This window comes from Cricetulus griseus (assembly GCF_003668045.3).
Source record: "Cricetulus griseus strain 17A/GY chromosome 1 unlocalized genomic scaffold, alternate assembly CriGri-PICRH-1.0 chr1_1, whole genome shotgun sequence".
Lineage (NCBI taxonomy): Eukaryota > Metazoa > Chordata > Mammalia > Rodentia > Cricetidae > Cricetulus > Cricetulus griseus.
Genome location: NW_023276807.1, coordinates 227072228 through 227087878, shown reverse-complemented (window position 1 = coordinate 227087878; position 15651 = coordinate 227072228). Strand labels below are relative to the sequence as shown.

Here is a 15651-nt window from a genome sequence, read left to right as displayed (position 1 = left end):
CATTATACATGGCCATAGTGTGTGTTTGTATCTTTATCTATGGCAGAGTTGTATATATCTTTTTTTTTTTTCCAGAAGGTTCTTCCCCATGCCACAGATTTGTGGTATAACCATTTATCTTTATTATGAACTATGCTGGGGGAATGTTTAGATTCTTCTCATTCTTGTTAGATTATTTGCACTCAGGTGAAGTGCAAGAAAGCTTTCTGGAAACAGTTCTACGTTAGAGCTCGGCTAAAGCCACAGGTTTTGAAGAACCATTTGTTCTTCACATACATCACTAGCACTAGGTGAATTGACAGTTTAAATTTCACTCTAGCCTACAACGGTTGCATTTGGGATAGTGCAAAAAGGTTTACAGAGAGCATTCTAATTAGTGCTTGGACAAAAGGTAAAGCTTCTGTTAAACATAGAATATGATATTGCAAACTTTTCATTCACATTCATTTATCATATGAAGAATTTCTGGGGAATATGGCTAGAAAAAATGAAAATTAAGACCTTTGTGACCAACAAATTTAATATATACATTCAATAAATTAAGTCAACTTAATACCTTTAATTTTTCATCTTTTTAGGATTTTTTATTTTAGTTAATGTGTATGAATGTTTTGCTTGCATGTATGTGGGTATACCATAAGCATGCTTAGAACCCTCAGAGGTCAGGAGATGACATTGGATGCCCTGGAACTGGAGTTATGTATGGTTGTAAGGCACTATGTGCATGCTGAGAACCAAACTAGCATCCTGCGCAAGAGTAGCCAGTGCTCTGAAGTGCTGAGCATCTCCCCAGCCCCTGCTCTCTTTTTGCCTTTATAGCTAATATTTGCTGTATGGTGGCATCAGAAGAGAGAGGTTTGTCACTTTCAGCTGTTCTCAACTGTGGTTATTCCTCACCTCCCTTCCTTTCAAATACAAAAAACAAAACAAAAAAAATGAATTTCAAAGGTTCAGAAGGCCAAAGTTGTCTAGTTACTCACTGCTTATTGCAAATATATAAACATTCATTACTCAGTCCTCAGTTTCTAAAACTTTTTTTAAAAACTGACCATTAAAAATATTGAGAAACTCTGGGCGGTGGTGGTGCACACCTTTAATCCCAGCACTTGGGAGGCAGAGGCAGAGGCAGGTGGATCTCTGTGAGTTTGAGGCCAGCCTGGTCTACAGAGTGAGTGCCAGGAAAGGCTTCAAAGTTACTCAAAGAAACCCTGTCTCCAAAAACCAAACGAACAAACAAATTGAGAAACATACAATATAAGTAATGTATTAGGGAAGGCATGTATAATTATAAAATTATAAACATCTACCTAATAGTTCATATAGTTTATTTAAAATTATATAGTCCCTCATAGTACTCTCTAAATGTCACTAAGCTAGCTAACTTTATACCTGTGAATAATCCCCCCCCTTTTTTTAAATAAAAACAAGAGAAATTTAGGTGCAGAGTATGTCATAGCTCAAGTTAATGTTGTAGATAACAAACTGTCTGATTATGACTTGATGAGAAATAGCTCATAATGAAAGCAGTGCCTTCATGCTGTTAATGCCTTTAAAAGTGTAAACATAAAAGGCAGCAGGCAGAGGCAAAGCTGTTCCTGAGGCCTGAGAAGAAACTTAACCATGGTTGAATATTAGATTAGTGACACATTTTTCCGTAAATCAAGTCAGATTGGGATAGCTACGTGTTTATTAGCTGATGCAAAACATAATTGACAATTACTCCTGAGGTTAAGGTTTTGGAGCCATTTATTCCTAAATAACATGCCCTATTATACACTTGTGTGTTTTAAAGCATTTTTATATGGTATTGTAAAGATGATTATTTCTATTTCAGGTTTGTCTCTCTGTACAGAGGGCCTTGTCATACATACAAAGTGCAAAGGCTCAGTGAGTTCACATCCTACAAGTTCTGCATTCAAGCTTGTAATGAAGCTGGGGAAGGTCCTCTCTCCCAAGAGTATGTTTTCACCACTCCAAAATCTGTCCCATCTGCCTTGAAAGGTAATTTATATCCTCAGAATTTGTTTTCTTTAATGAAGTGCTTCATTTTGGTTAAAACTTAGCACCCAGTGTCTCCCCATCAGTCATATAAAAGCTTAGACAAACCACATGCTAAGAGTTCCACTCAGTTATCAAAGGTGCTTTGTGTGTTACACCAATACTCAGTAAAGTCACTGATCTTTCTAATGATCTGACACAAGATACTAAATTGAATAAATAAGTTGTGTTTCAAATTAGGTTCATTTGCTGTTTCTGCTCTCATCACTTAAAGAATAAATATCACAAACTCTGGTCATTTAAATGTTTTAGATTGGGGGAGTCAGGTCTCCTCTAAGGATAACAAAGGCTTATTTAGTTTGGCTTCACAAGCAAACATGCATTCATGTACATACACACTATACACATATTCCTAACTTTGAAGTGGCTCTCGTTTTAAAATGATTCTGGCAAGGATTGTACTTGGTATGTTTATCTAAAGAGATGACAATTGATAGTGATAGAGACTGCTGGGAAGGTGTGCTGTATCAGGCACTGGGATAGCTGGTTAAGCAGACCCCGGCTAACTCAACTGTTTGTAGCTAGCCTGTCCACTGCTGATGAGATTCACTGCCCCAGTCACTTGCTCCCTTACCCAGGTTAGTGTCTCATGATTTCATAAAGATTGTTGTTTTATTAAGTTATTTATGTACCTATTGCAAAAATTCACTATTTAAGTTTATAACTTGGTTTTAGAGATTTGTTGATTTTGATTAAAACAAATGTCTGTGTAATGTGCCAAATTAAACCAAATAGAGCTGATCTTATTTATGTTTGTTCCATCTAGCCCCCAAAATAGAGAAAATAAATGATCACACTTGTGAAATTACATGGGAATATTTACAGCCAATGAAAGGCGACCCAGTTATTTATAATCTTCAAGTTATGGTGGGAAAAGATTCAGATTTCAGACAGGTATGTGTCAAGATTCTGTTTTATATGTCTGTAATTTTAACCTATAGTTTTTATTTTCAGTAGAAGATTTGACTGTATTTGCTATCTAACTAAGAAACATTTGTTCAGTATATATTGCATTCCAGCTCTCTTAGAATTCACATTATTTTTGTGAATGCACTGTCCTTGGATAGATTATTCATTCATTCAGCAAGTATTCATTGAGCTTTTTGCCAGCAGCCAGGACACTGAAATTGAAAAGTGCCTTCATTCGTGAAAGTCACAGTGGAGTGAAAAGACACAGCTCACTATCCACTATGTGAGATGGCTGTAAGTGCATTGGAGGAAAGAGAAAACTGAGTCAGAGGACTGGGGAGTCCTGTAGTTTCCCTGAGGAAGGGCTGTGAGAAGAAGATAACTGAGACGAGGTCCAAGGCAGCAGAGTACTTGTTAAATTTGATCAGCAGTAAAGAGGCCAATGTGAGGCAGAGAGATCCATCCCTCAGACAAACTTGATGGGAGTCAGAGCGTTACACTTCTCAGTGGTTACTGCTGAAAGGCTGCACCCTATACCCCAGTAGCTGACCTTCACAACATGCTTGATTGATGAGCCTTGCTGAAGCCAGACTTGACAGTTCCTGGTCCCCTTCAGCGCTCCAGCTCCTACTAACCCATAGTTGTAAGGAAGCCATCGAGATACAGAGATGATGTGGAATCACACTCACATCCTGGGCTATGCAGTGACTTTTACTCGAGCTGAAATGAGAAGCCAAGAAAGGGTTTTTGTGTTTTAGATCAAAATAGTTGCATAATCAGACACACTTTGATTACATTGTTGAAATTGGAGTAGGGAAATCAGTAAGGAGGCTTCAGTAATGATAGTAATTATTACAGTGTATTTTGAAGAGTATATAACCAGATGAAGTTCTAAGGGAAGTCAGTGTTTTAAGTGTTAGTAATCTAAAGCTAGTGATCTCTATATTATCTTACCACTATTATTATCTAGTGCTTGACTATAACAGTGTAATTATATATTGGATATAACAATAGCCTTTTATGACGAAAGTCTAGGGGAAGTGTAATTTCTAGGACAGCTTCTGCTAGAGAATGGCTGACAGAGTGGGTAACTGGTAGTGTTTCTTAGGAAAGTCAATGACCAGGGCAGTCTGTCCCCATTGCACTTCATCTGCTTGTTTTCCCTTTGTGCTGTCAACCTTCTTTAGTTTTGAGGGTTTACAAAATGATTGTTTTTACTGAATCCTACGATTGCTTTTCCCATTAGAAAAATTAATCATAAATCTGCTTTATTTCACCCTTATGCTGTTATAACAATAGAATTTTAATGCATGTGTTTTTCTTTTAAACTATATAGAAGTGCAATATAACTAAAAATCACAAAGGGCCCCAAGAGTTAAATTTGGCCTCCCATTGTTTTTCTCCATTAAATCACCTGTTAATTGACATAATTATATTTCAAATTAATTTACAGATGAGCAGATTTCCTTCCAAGTAAGAAGCACAATTAATATATAAGAAAATGTAATTGTCTAACTGCATGTTTGAAGGAAATAGAGACCCATGAATTTTAATAAGTTTGTTACTACATGAAACAGTAATGCTAATTCTAATTTAACTTTAAATCTGAATTAGTATCACTTAAGATTGTTAACTATAAAACTGAAAAGGCTGACTCTCAGAACTTTGTTCTTACTGTAGCCCCTCTAAATCACAGCACTTAGCACGTCTTACAGTTTACCAGCAAGGTAACATTCCAGAAGCTGCAGGTCATCTGCAAAGAGTCCAGTTCCTTTCTGAATTTCTATGTTATTTGATGTTCAGCGTACATAGAACAAGAAGTGTAGGGAAACAGAGTCACTAAGTTATGTTCTGATTTCAGGGAATTTGTTTGGATTCTAGCAAGCACAAAGCTCAGGATAGGTGAAAGCTTGGGGTATGACTGCAGTCCTAGCACTGGGGAGGCTAAGGCTGGAGGAATAGCCATGTAGCCAAGTCTTAGGGCTGGCAACTCCCAAGCTTGAGCTTCAGTAGAAGAGAACAGGTATTGATGGATTTCTGTTCTCGGCTATTAGTGTTTTTAAGAAGGGGAATGTTATTTTAAATTACTAGTTTCCCAGGCAACCTATAAAATCCTGATTAACCTGAAAGACTTGGGAGTCCCGGCAGCAGCAGGTACTATAACCCTGGGCCAAACTTAAACAAATTGCTTCCTGTTTAACATGTCTTCATCCCTTTCGCCAATTGGTGGCTTTGCTTAGACCTTGCTGCCCTCTTGGCCTGTGCTTCAACTGAGTTCATCTCATGTAGAGTTACCGCCCTCTCCAGAATGGATTTGTTGTATTGTCCTCTTCCTCCATATGCATGCTAACCCTATACACTGTCTGGGCTTCCCTAGATGTCAGGAGGGAGACTCTTTAGGAAAACTTCGACAAGTCAGGTGTCTAGTGGCTCTTCCAGCCTTTCAGAAGTACATTCATTTAAATGGTGCTTCTGAGAGTCTAAGAAGGTGACACGTGAAGTATAAAAGAACGATAGATCAACTTTCAAAGGAGATGGACAACCTGGAGGTATTGTAAGTGCTGAAAAGTCATCTTGAACTGCCTCATGAGCAGTTGCATGCGAGTCCTTTACAGGAGAACCTGGAGGGCGGTGGGCCTGGTTCTCCAGCAGCTCAGTGGACTCCTCAGGGACTGTGCAGTGGGAAGTTACATTCAGGAGAAAGAGACCAAATTTCAAAGACACTTAAGAGCTTTAGCCAACCTGGGCTTGGTCCACCTTTGAAATTAAGAGTGAGGCTAGGAGTACATGAGCTGGATAAGGAAGGGTTAGACGTCCTGCCCAAAATAAAAGTACTTTTGGCAATTACAGGTGTTAGCATTAGTGGGGGGTCTGTGTAGGAGCAGAGCCAGTGGGATTGACAGATAAAGCAGACAGAGTTTTGGGTGGATGGATTTACTCAGTGGAGACTACTTACTCATTTCTGTGGTCTGTCATCTATGAACTTGGGGCCCAGGAAAGCTAGTGTGTCTTTACAGTGCAGGCAAACCCACAGGCCTGAGAACCAGGAGTGTCAATGGCTTTAAGTCCCAATGGGAGCCCAGGCCACCACTATCCACAGTCAGGAGAAGGGTGTCCCAGCCAAACTGAGATGATGAACTTGTTCAAACATTGGATGGTGCCCACACATCTTGGTGAGGATTATGTACTTGGTCACTTCTATCCTGATCTTTTCCAAACATTCTCACAGATACACCTGAAGTGGTGGTGCACTTCTGAGTGTCAGTCAGGTGCATTGTGATGACAGCAGAGCGTGAGTTCTGAGACAGGGGCTGGGGTTTCTTTTCTTTTTTTTTTTTTTTTTAACAAGATTTCTCTGTAAAACAGCTTTGGCTGCCCTGGAACTCTTTATAGACCGGGCTGGCCTCGAACCTACAGAGATACACCTTCCTTTACCTCCAAAGTGCTGGGATTAAAGGCATGCCCCACCACCATCCAGCTTTTCCAGGGTTTCTTAAGAGCAGTGCTCCTTGGATTACATAAACCCATCACTTACAAGTGTCCATAAGTCAGGCAAGGATCTCATCACATTACCATAAATACACTGCTGATGATACGCTTATACATTGTTGCGATTTTTAAATGTAATCAAGTGCCTAGTGCTATATCTCAAAATGATTTGTTTTTATGATATTGGGATCTAGCCTTTTTTGTCTGTATTATTCCATACAAAAGAAATGTATTTCTAGAATCGCTGATAGAAATAGTAACACTGTGTATTCATTACAAAATTATGAACAATCTCACAGAAAAATAACAAAATGTGCTCTTATGCAATGACAGCTTCAAAGGTAAACATACATTTGTCCTCAAAAGATAAGAACTGTTTTGAATGTTAGAGTTAGTCCTTGCTACGTTAAGTCTATGTGGTCACCCAAATGAGTTTCTAAAAGATATGATATATACAAAGAATATTAATTCTCATTGACCTGAGACCTCAATTATGTTTTCTTTACCAATGATATGTTTATATAAAAACAAGGACAAATAGCAATTTACCAAACTCTTAATTCCCCTCAGAGCCCCTGTAAAAATCATCTTGCACAGTGTTTGAAACCTCTTTACCAGTTGGACTTTACAGAGTCAATACTTAAATTTTAATGTATTTCTCTGTTTAAATGTGGAGTGGAAGTGGTGACATCTTCCTGTTGTCTCTGTAAATCTGTGTGCTGCTCACTCACTCCACCTGTAAATGAATGATTGAGTCATAGTGAGCACCATGGGGTCTTTTCATTAAATGAGAACAGAGGTTTCAAAATACTGTAAATTTAGCCCCCCCCCCCATTTCAGTTATCAAATATGTCATGTGAGAAGGGGTGGATGTGGTATAACTTGCTTCAGTTCTTTGAATTCTAAGACATAGCCAGTTCCTCTCAAGCCCTCAGGTTTACGGAATAGCTTTTTGGGCATGTAAGCCCCTTGGGTTATTTCTGACAAGTACCTCTTTTCTTCAGTACTGTACCACTGGTCCTTGTGAGATGCCACCCTGTGTTCCTCCCAACTTCTCCACATATACCTGAAAACATGATGTCATCATCTTCCCAATGTCTTCAGTATCCAGAGCAGTCAATATTATCTCTGTGTCCTTTTTCCCTACCAAAATGTATTCCAAACTCATAGCTATGCTTAGGTCATGAAAATTTGTTATCAGAACCTCATAGACTTGTTTTACAAGCAAGAGCCCAACTCCTTTTACATCCCTCACACAGTTTCATGATAAGAATTCCTTAAATACTTTTAATGCCACAACTCCTAAGGTGGACTTTTTAAGTTAAAAACACCTGAATTTAGGGCCAGTCATGGTGGTGTATGCGTTTAATCCTAGTACTGGGAGACAGAGGCAGGCAGATCTCTGAGTTCCAGGATAGCCTGGTCTACAGAGTGAGTTCCAGGACAGAAAGGCAGGGCTACACAGAGAAATCCTGTCTCCAACCCACCCCCTGCAAAAAAGTTTCTAACCAGTACAAGTAATGTATTCTTACACTCCCTCTCTCTGCTACACCTTGTCACTTGTCACCCTCAAGCCATTTGTGGAGTATTTTCCTTCCCTAGCCATATTATCGTACTTAATTGAATATAAAATCGGGAGAGGAAGCCCAAAGTTAAAAAAAAAAAAAAAAAAAGAACACTGCAGCATGATTCTGAGTTCAAGGACAGCCTGGACTACAAAGCAGGACCCTACCTAATTCAAAAAGAAAAAGGAAAGACAAAAATTAAAAATGACTGTATCTTATTAAGATAAGTAAATATTTTAACTAAAATGGTTTTATATGCGTATGCAGCTTTATCTTGACTTCTTCTATAACTTATGTAAGTTATTCTGTCCTATCTCAGACATAGCTTTTTTTCTACATTTCTACTTAGAACACTGATTTGTTTTCTCATAACCAGTAATATTTTCTGTTTCCTTAAGATCACCTTGTGACCCTTGCAATAAAAGTTCCTTTTTCCTGTCAGCTTCTACATTTTTACTTGAAATCAATAATTTTACTAATTTGTTAGGTGACTACTGCACACTGGATTGTGGAGACATTTAAAAAAAAAAATGAGATGAGATCTTACACTGTCTGTTTGGGAGCAAACTGATTTGTTAATAGTTAGATTTACAGTACAAGTACAATTGGGGAAGGTAGAAACCATGACAGAATGCAAGCACAGGTTTCAGTAGATGTGACTTGTAGCCCAGCACCAGCTGAAGGAGACCACCTAGGAAGAGGTGTGACATTATGAGTTTTCTTGTTGGTAGAATGAGAAGAGGCTCATCGCTGAGAGTGATAATGCCTCTCAGCCTGGCACGGTCCTATTGTACTGAGTAAGTTTTCACTGAACTATGAAGCCACCATGCAGAGCTTGGGGCACTGGGCAGTCAGCTCTGGTATGTAGCTTCCTCTTCTCTAAGACACACCACTGAACATCTGTGTGACTCCAGTATTGTTCATTTCTCTTCTAAGGCATGGCCATTAGGTTTTAAGATTCTAGTCTGTGATTCCAAGCGACCAATCTCTTTGTCAAGTTGACCAAGTGATGTGCAGTGGGTACCTATACACAGCTTCCCTGACAGATGTCTAAACTGTAGAACTTGACTATTTAGGCAGTTTTGGCTCCTTTAAGTATGAGGTGAGCAAGAGTGTACAATCTCCTCTCGTACAGGGAGTTCACAAAGAACAAAAGATGATTTCTTTTTCTGTTGTTTTGAGTAAAGCAGGGAAATGCTTGGAAATTGGTTTTGCTATTTGATTGCTCTGTAACTTACTTGTAAACCATGAGGACACTTCTCACATCCTAACATTTGCATCACACAGACAAGTACTTCAATGGATGGTTTTTTTTCACATGTCATTTAAAAGGTAAAATTGAGGCTAAGAGATGACTCATTGGTGAAGAACTTGCCATGCAAGCTGTGGAATTGAGTCGGAGCCCTAAGATCCACACAATAGCCAGGTGCAGCAGCATGTGCCTAAAATCCCAGAGCTTGCGAGGTGGACCCAGGGAAATCATCAAACTAGCTTTTTAAAATATGAGTAACGAGTGATTGAAGCCAGTAAAGACACACTGTTGCCCCCTGGCCTATATGTGCAAGTGTCCACACATCACACATACAGGTGAAATCGGTGATACTCAGGAGCTTCACATCTAAAATAATTCCAGAATGTGGCTGTGCTAATGTTTTCTGTCCAGGCTTCTTACTTCATTCTTGTTCCAATTTTTCCTTAATAGATTTACAAGGGCCCTGATACTTCATTCCGGCATTCCAGCCTTCAGCTGAACTGTGAGTATCGATTTCGTGTGTGTGCCATTCGCCAATGCCAAGACCATGTGGGGCACCAGGACCTGGTAGGTCCCTACAGCACCACAGTGCTCTTCATCTCCCAGAGGACAGAGCCTCCGGCCAGCACCAACAAAGACACTGTGGACGGCGTGCGGACCCGCCGCACTCTTAGTGATGAGCAGTGTGCTGCTGTCATCCTGGTGTTATTTGCTTTCTTTTCCATTCTGATTGCCTTTATCATTCAGTACTTTGTAATCAAGTGAAAATATAACTTTATTTTTAACACTGTATTACATTTTATTTTGTCATGTACTAAAATTATTTCTGTATTGCTTTTACAAAATGGTGGCATTTAGCACTGGCATTGACTATATATTGAAAAAATGGTTTTGGCATTTTCAGTGCTTATGTTGTTGGACAAAGGCTGGCACTTCATGAGAATTAAGCCACAGAAACATTAATTTGGGGAGGGCTTTTGTTTTGTTCTTTGGTTGGGACTTTTTCCCCCCCTTTTTCTTTTTCTTTTTTTTTCTCCTTCCTGCCCCCTTGGATATGCCTTCTAGTAGGACACACTTTCTAAAAGGCAGCATTTATGATTGTTTTGACCAATTAGCTTGAGTGTAACAGTGATAACCCCATCTGTTTGTTTCAATGATGATTGCCATGCGAAATTTTCAAATTGACTAGAATTTACACTAACATGCTCTACGAAACCTTGTTCAAGTCCGATGCTGTGAAAGCAATCTAGTGCTATATTTCTACCTCCTCATTTGTCTTAATTATTTGGTAAGTGGGATTTTGATGAATAACTGGAGGGCTTAGCAAACAAGAACTGGATGAAGGAATCTGAGTGAGAAAAAGAAGCTTCCTCTTGGTGAGTGTGGAGTTCTCCTTACACATACACATGAATTCACAAGTGAGTCCAAGAAAGCACAGACCCAGAAATACCTATCTTTACTTGAGCAATTCTTCTTGGGGTTTGAGAACAGAGAACGTTTAAATAGTTAATGAATTTGAAGCTCCTTCAGCTCTGGTTTCTGGGCCTTTAAACTGTATGTGTGGAAGTGTATACATGTACATAAGGGCTGTGTGCAGACTGCCGCGTAAAGAGACACATGTCCACACTCATCACTTGGTCTAGGCTAGCTTTGAAGGACTCCCAATGGGTTTTGCAGCATCTCCTATTACTACTGCCGTTGCCATCAGAATTTCTAATCAAACTCAACCTTTTTGTCTGGGGTACCAAATCTGAAGACAAAATTAATTTGCACCAGTAAACTTCAAGCTGCTTTCTTTCTTGAGAAACTAATGTTTAATGTATAATGTCTGTTTGGATACTGTTCCAAATTGTTGATTGCATGTGGGTACCGTTGCATTAGAGCACTTTGCAAATCGCATAGTTCATTGATGTCTTGTGAGCTTGCATTTGTGAGTTGGTGGATGGTCAGATTGAATTTTGTTGTATCACATTGTACATCTCGCCTCGATGTCAATGACTGCCAGTAATAATACAGTCTGCAATGAATTTATATGAAATTTTGTTTTATCGAATCTGTTATCTGTAGACATCTGTAACTAGCTTCTTTAATTTATTATTTGAATTTTAGAGTAGTGAATCACTAATTTTTAGTTGCTGAGGTTTGCATTTTAGTGATTACTAGGCACTTCTGTCTGTCAAAAAGAAACATATGTTTTGTGCTTTGAAGAACTCTGAAGCATTTCTTTTGTAATAGAATGGGCATGTATTGTAATTGTTTTATGTCAAATGATCTGCGTTGTAGAAAAAAACATTAACCTTTGTTCAAAAAAAGAAATGGATAAACTTGGCCTCTCCAAGTGGTAAGAAAACTCTCACTATAATATACTGTATGTTTACATTTTATTTAATCTCTCATGAGTAGGGTGATGACTTGTCCCTCAAACAACCGCGATTACGATTGTTTTCTAGAAACTTCTTCAAAGTGCCACATTTGGCAGTACAAATGAGTCTGAGTGTAAGAGCCCAGAGATTTCTATATAGTTGAATGTCTAAAATGGTAAAATGTGCCACACAGTGGCTTATGTTTTTCATAGTAATTCAAATGAACTCCTATTTTTGATAGTAAATGTCATTTAATAGTGTACTTGCCATTTGAGCCTCACTGCAAAGTTAGTGCAGAGGAGAAAACAATTTTTAATGTAATCTTGATTTTACCTCATATACTGTACATTCCAAAAACTCAACTTTTTAAAGATTATAGATACACTACCAAACATACCACCTTAAAATTGTATAAGGTTGAGCTTCATACAAGTGAAAAAATATAATCTCATAAGAATACATAAATATGTAGCAAAAGTATCTGTAAAATCCATGGAAAATAAAAGTTGTATCATTCTTTTTTGAGATAATGCTTTTTGTATTCATAAACAGTTCATCATTTGCTGCCTATATAAGAAAGTGAAATAGCTCCTCCCTCCCAAGTTTTCCCGATGGTATTTGTGTTTCTTCAGCCTGAGGGGCACATACTCATTATACAAGTAAGAGTCCAGCAGACTCAAGAATGAATTAGATACTCTTACCCCCACTGCTTGAGAGACAGACGCAAGTGGGTCGGTGTGTTCCAGGCCAAGTAGTGAGACCCTGCCTCAGAGTTTAGAAGCTTTGTCCTAATGAATTCATCGTGCACAATTCCTTAAATGTCTTGTTTGCTATACATAAACAATAAAAGGTGATTCTGGTATTAAACTTCCCATTGGAAAGAAAAAGGAAAATTCTAGTCCCATCTACTTGAGAGGCTGGAGCAGGAGGATTATCTCAGCCTAGGAGTTAAATGTCACAGTGAGCAACATAGCAAGACTCTCTAAAGAAAGAAGATAAAAAAGAAAAGAAAAAAGAGTGAGTTCGAGACCAGCCTGGTCTACAAGAGCTAGTTCCAGGACAGCCTCCAAAGCCACCGGGAAACCCTGTCTCGAAAAACCAAAAAAAAAAAAAAAAAAAAAAAAAAAAAAAAAAAAGAAAAGAAAAGAAAAAAGAATACTACCCGGAGGAATAAAACCTCTGTCTGTTCCCGAATTCCTCATATATTAACATTTTTCCCACCCCAGCAGCCTTCCAGTGGATCTGGGTCTGCTCCACTCACAGCCAGTCCCACAGGCCTCCTCTAGAGGTCACTGATGCCACAGTGGATCTCTAGTTGCCACTGTGCCATGTGTGTGGTGCCACAGTGAGGCTTGAAGTCTAGCTTGAGCAAGGGGATTGATCGATCGTCACTCCACAGTAGCAGACAAGGACAAGGGCCACCCTTGCAGAGGGCATCAGCAGCCCTGTGTTGCACTGCACCTGTCGGCTCTGTCTGACTTTGTATATGTGGGATGGGCTTATACAGCACCCTGAGCTTTCCAGGGCCTAGTTTCTAACAAAAGACCTTTCCACCAGTGTGAAGCAGATGATCTTTCTGCAGAGACTCTCATGGGTGCTAGTACAAGGAGGTAAGCACACACCACTGGTTTCAAACCAGAAGTGATCCTCAACCATCAAAGAAGGTGATGCTGTCATGTTTTAATCCTTTAGTGTAAGTGGGCATTTTCTCCCTTATGTTCTTTTTGTTTCTGGTTCTTTTGAGACAGTGTTCTCTATCACGTAGCCCCAGGCTGGCCTTGAACCCCTATCCTGCCTCCATCTGCCAAGTGCTGGAATCATATATGTGCACCAACTACTCGTTTTTTCCCCTGGTGATCTTAGAAACAACTCAGGAAAAATAAATAAATAAATAAACTGACCAAAAAAAAAATAGATAATTGTGGTCATCAAACCATCAGCATTTAGAGCTGTACCTTCAGCTGCTTAGATGCTGTAGTGCCAGCTTTTTTTTTTCCAGATTCATGATTGCTTTAATATGAATTATTAACACACAATAACAATCACACTATATGTCTTTGTTATTATTAGAATTAATTACTAATATAATTTTTTTGGAGCCAAGTACAGTTCTTTTTATTTCTTCAAAGATTTGAAGTTCTTAACATACAGGTATTTCACATTTGCTTGGTTTGAGTTAGCCCAAGATATTTTATTATTTGTGACTACTGTGATGGGTTTTCTTTTCTTTTCTTTTCCTTTTTTTTTTTTTTTTTTATTAAGTGCCAGCTTTTCATCTCTTGGTGAACGGGGTGAGCTTACCATTGTCCTGGCCACACTGAGCCTGCCTCTGTTTCCCATAGGGAGCTGAGATCAACATCTACTGCAGAGTGACAGAAAGCTGTGCCTCCAGTGGACTTTACCTGCATTTTGTCCTGCCATCTCTGCTATGCAGAAAATCCTGGCCACACCTGAGCCTAGGTCCATGCGATGGTCAGATCCTGGAGGTTTGTTAGCGGAGAAGTGAGCGCTGGGTCTTCTCTGCCAGGTTTCTCTTATAAAGCCAGCTTTGCTGTTTCTGCCTTTTGCTTAAGATGCCTTTTCCGGGGCTAGTAAGATAGTCCAGTAGATAGAGACACTTGCAGGCAAGCCTGAGGACCTGAGTACCATCCTTGAAACCCACATGCAGGAGAACTACCTTAGAGCATAGCACCCAGTCGTTCATGTACAGCAACCATTTCTTGACGCCTGGAGTCTTGGGAATAAGAAAGAGGCTGGGTGAGAAGCCACGAACACCTGAGGGTGGGGAGAGCTGTGCGCACACACCCGGTGGACACCAGTCCACAGGTGGCAGCCTTTGGGATTAGGGACCCAGGCCTGCCCCACCTTCCCTGCTATACAAGACATACTGAAAAATCTGAAACAGAACATGAATTTCCCCAAATCTGGCTTGTTAAAATGTTAGAAAATGTGGGCTGGGGATATCCTAGCTCAGTGGTAAATCCCCACCTTCGTGTGTGCAAGGTTCTGGGTTCTAGCCGCAGGACCACACAGACAACTAGCAGATGCAGATGCTTTACAAAATGTCTCAGCGGGATCCTGAGTGAGGTAACCCAGACACAGGGAGACAAACACAGTATGTACTCACTCTTAAGTGGATGTCAGACACAGAGCAAAGGATAACCAGCCTACACTCTACAACCCAAGAGAAGCTAGAAAAGGAGGAGGAACCTAAGAAAGACATGAACCACCCCCGCCCCCAAGAAGGGGAAAGGGACAAGATCTCCTGAATAAATTGGGAGCAGGGGGGGGGAGGGGGAGAAAGGTAGGAGAGAGAGGAGGTAAAAGGGGAGATGGGAAGAGAACATGAGGGATCAGGAAGGTTTAGTTGGAGGAAGGACAGAGGAGAGCAAAGAAAGCGATACCTTGATATAGAGAGCTATTATGGGCTTAACAAGAAACCTGGCACTAGGGAAATCTCCAGGAACCCACAAGGTTGACCCCCAACTAAGAATCTAAGCAATAGTGGAGAGGCTACCTTAAATGCCCTTCCCCCATAATGAGATTGATGAGTATCTTAAATGCCATCATAGAGCCTTCACCCAGTAGCCAATGAAGTAGAGAGTGACAGCTAAGAGAGTCAATCCATAGTTCGTAAGGTTGAGATATCTTTATTCAGATCAACACCAGTCAAACGCAAGTCAGAGCATGCCAGGGACAGTACGACAGATAGGCCAGAGAGAAGGGGCTCCCATGTGCCTTGCAGCCCCTTAAAAACCTATCTCGGGTCATCCTGACCTCATCTTGACCACGCCCTGACAGGTATGGTTAGGCACACCTGTAGCCAGCCCTTGGGAGGCGTGGTTACGGTGTCTCCCTACAAAGCACTGAGCCGAACTCCTGGAATCCAGTTGTAGAGAAAGGAGTAATGAACAAAGCCATCAAGACCATGTTGGGGAAACCCACAGAGACAGCTAACCTGAGCAAGTGGGAGCTCACAGACTCCAGAATGATAGCTGAGGAGCCTGCATAAGAC

At 40.0% G+C, this 15651-nt stretch overlaps 1 protein-coding gene across 5 annotated transcripts in view; it reads left to right on the top strand.

The window, feature by feature from the left end:
* Fndc3a (fibronectin type III domain containing 3A) overlaps nt 1-12161 on the top strand; it is a 153959-nt gene extending 141798 nt beyond the window's left edge. For all 5 annotated transcript variants that reach the window (XM_027390163.2, XM_035453295.1, XM_035453294.1 and 2 more), the window contains 3 exons: nt 1835-2001; nt 2825-2952; nt 9724-12161. In XM_027390163.2, coding sequence (XP_027245964.1) covers nt 1835-2001; nt 2825-2952; nt 9724-10038 — 610 coding nt within the window. In that variant the 3' untranslated portion in view covers nt 10039-12161. The remainder of the gene's footprint in view (nt 1-1834; nt 2002-2824; nt 2953-9723) is intronic.
* Nucleotides 12162-15651: the final 3490 nt, after the last annotated feature.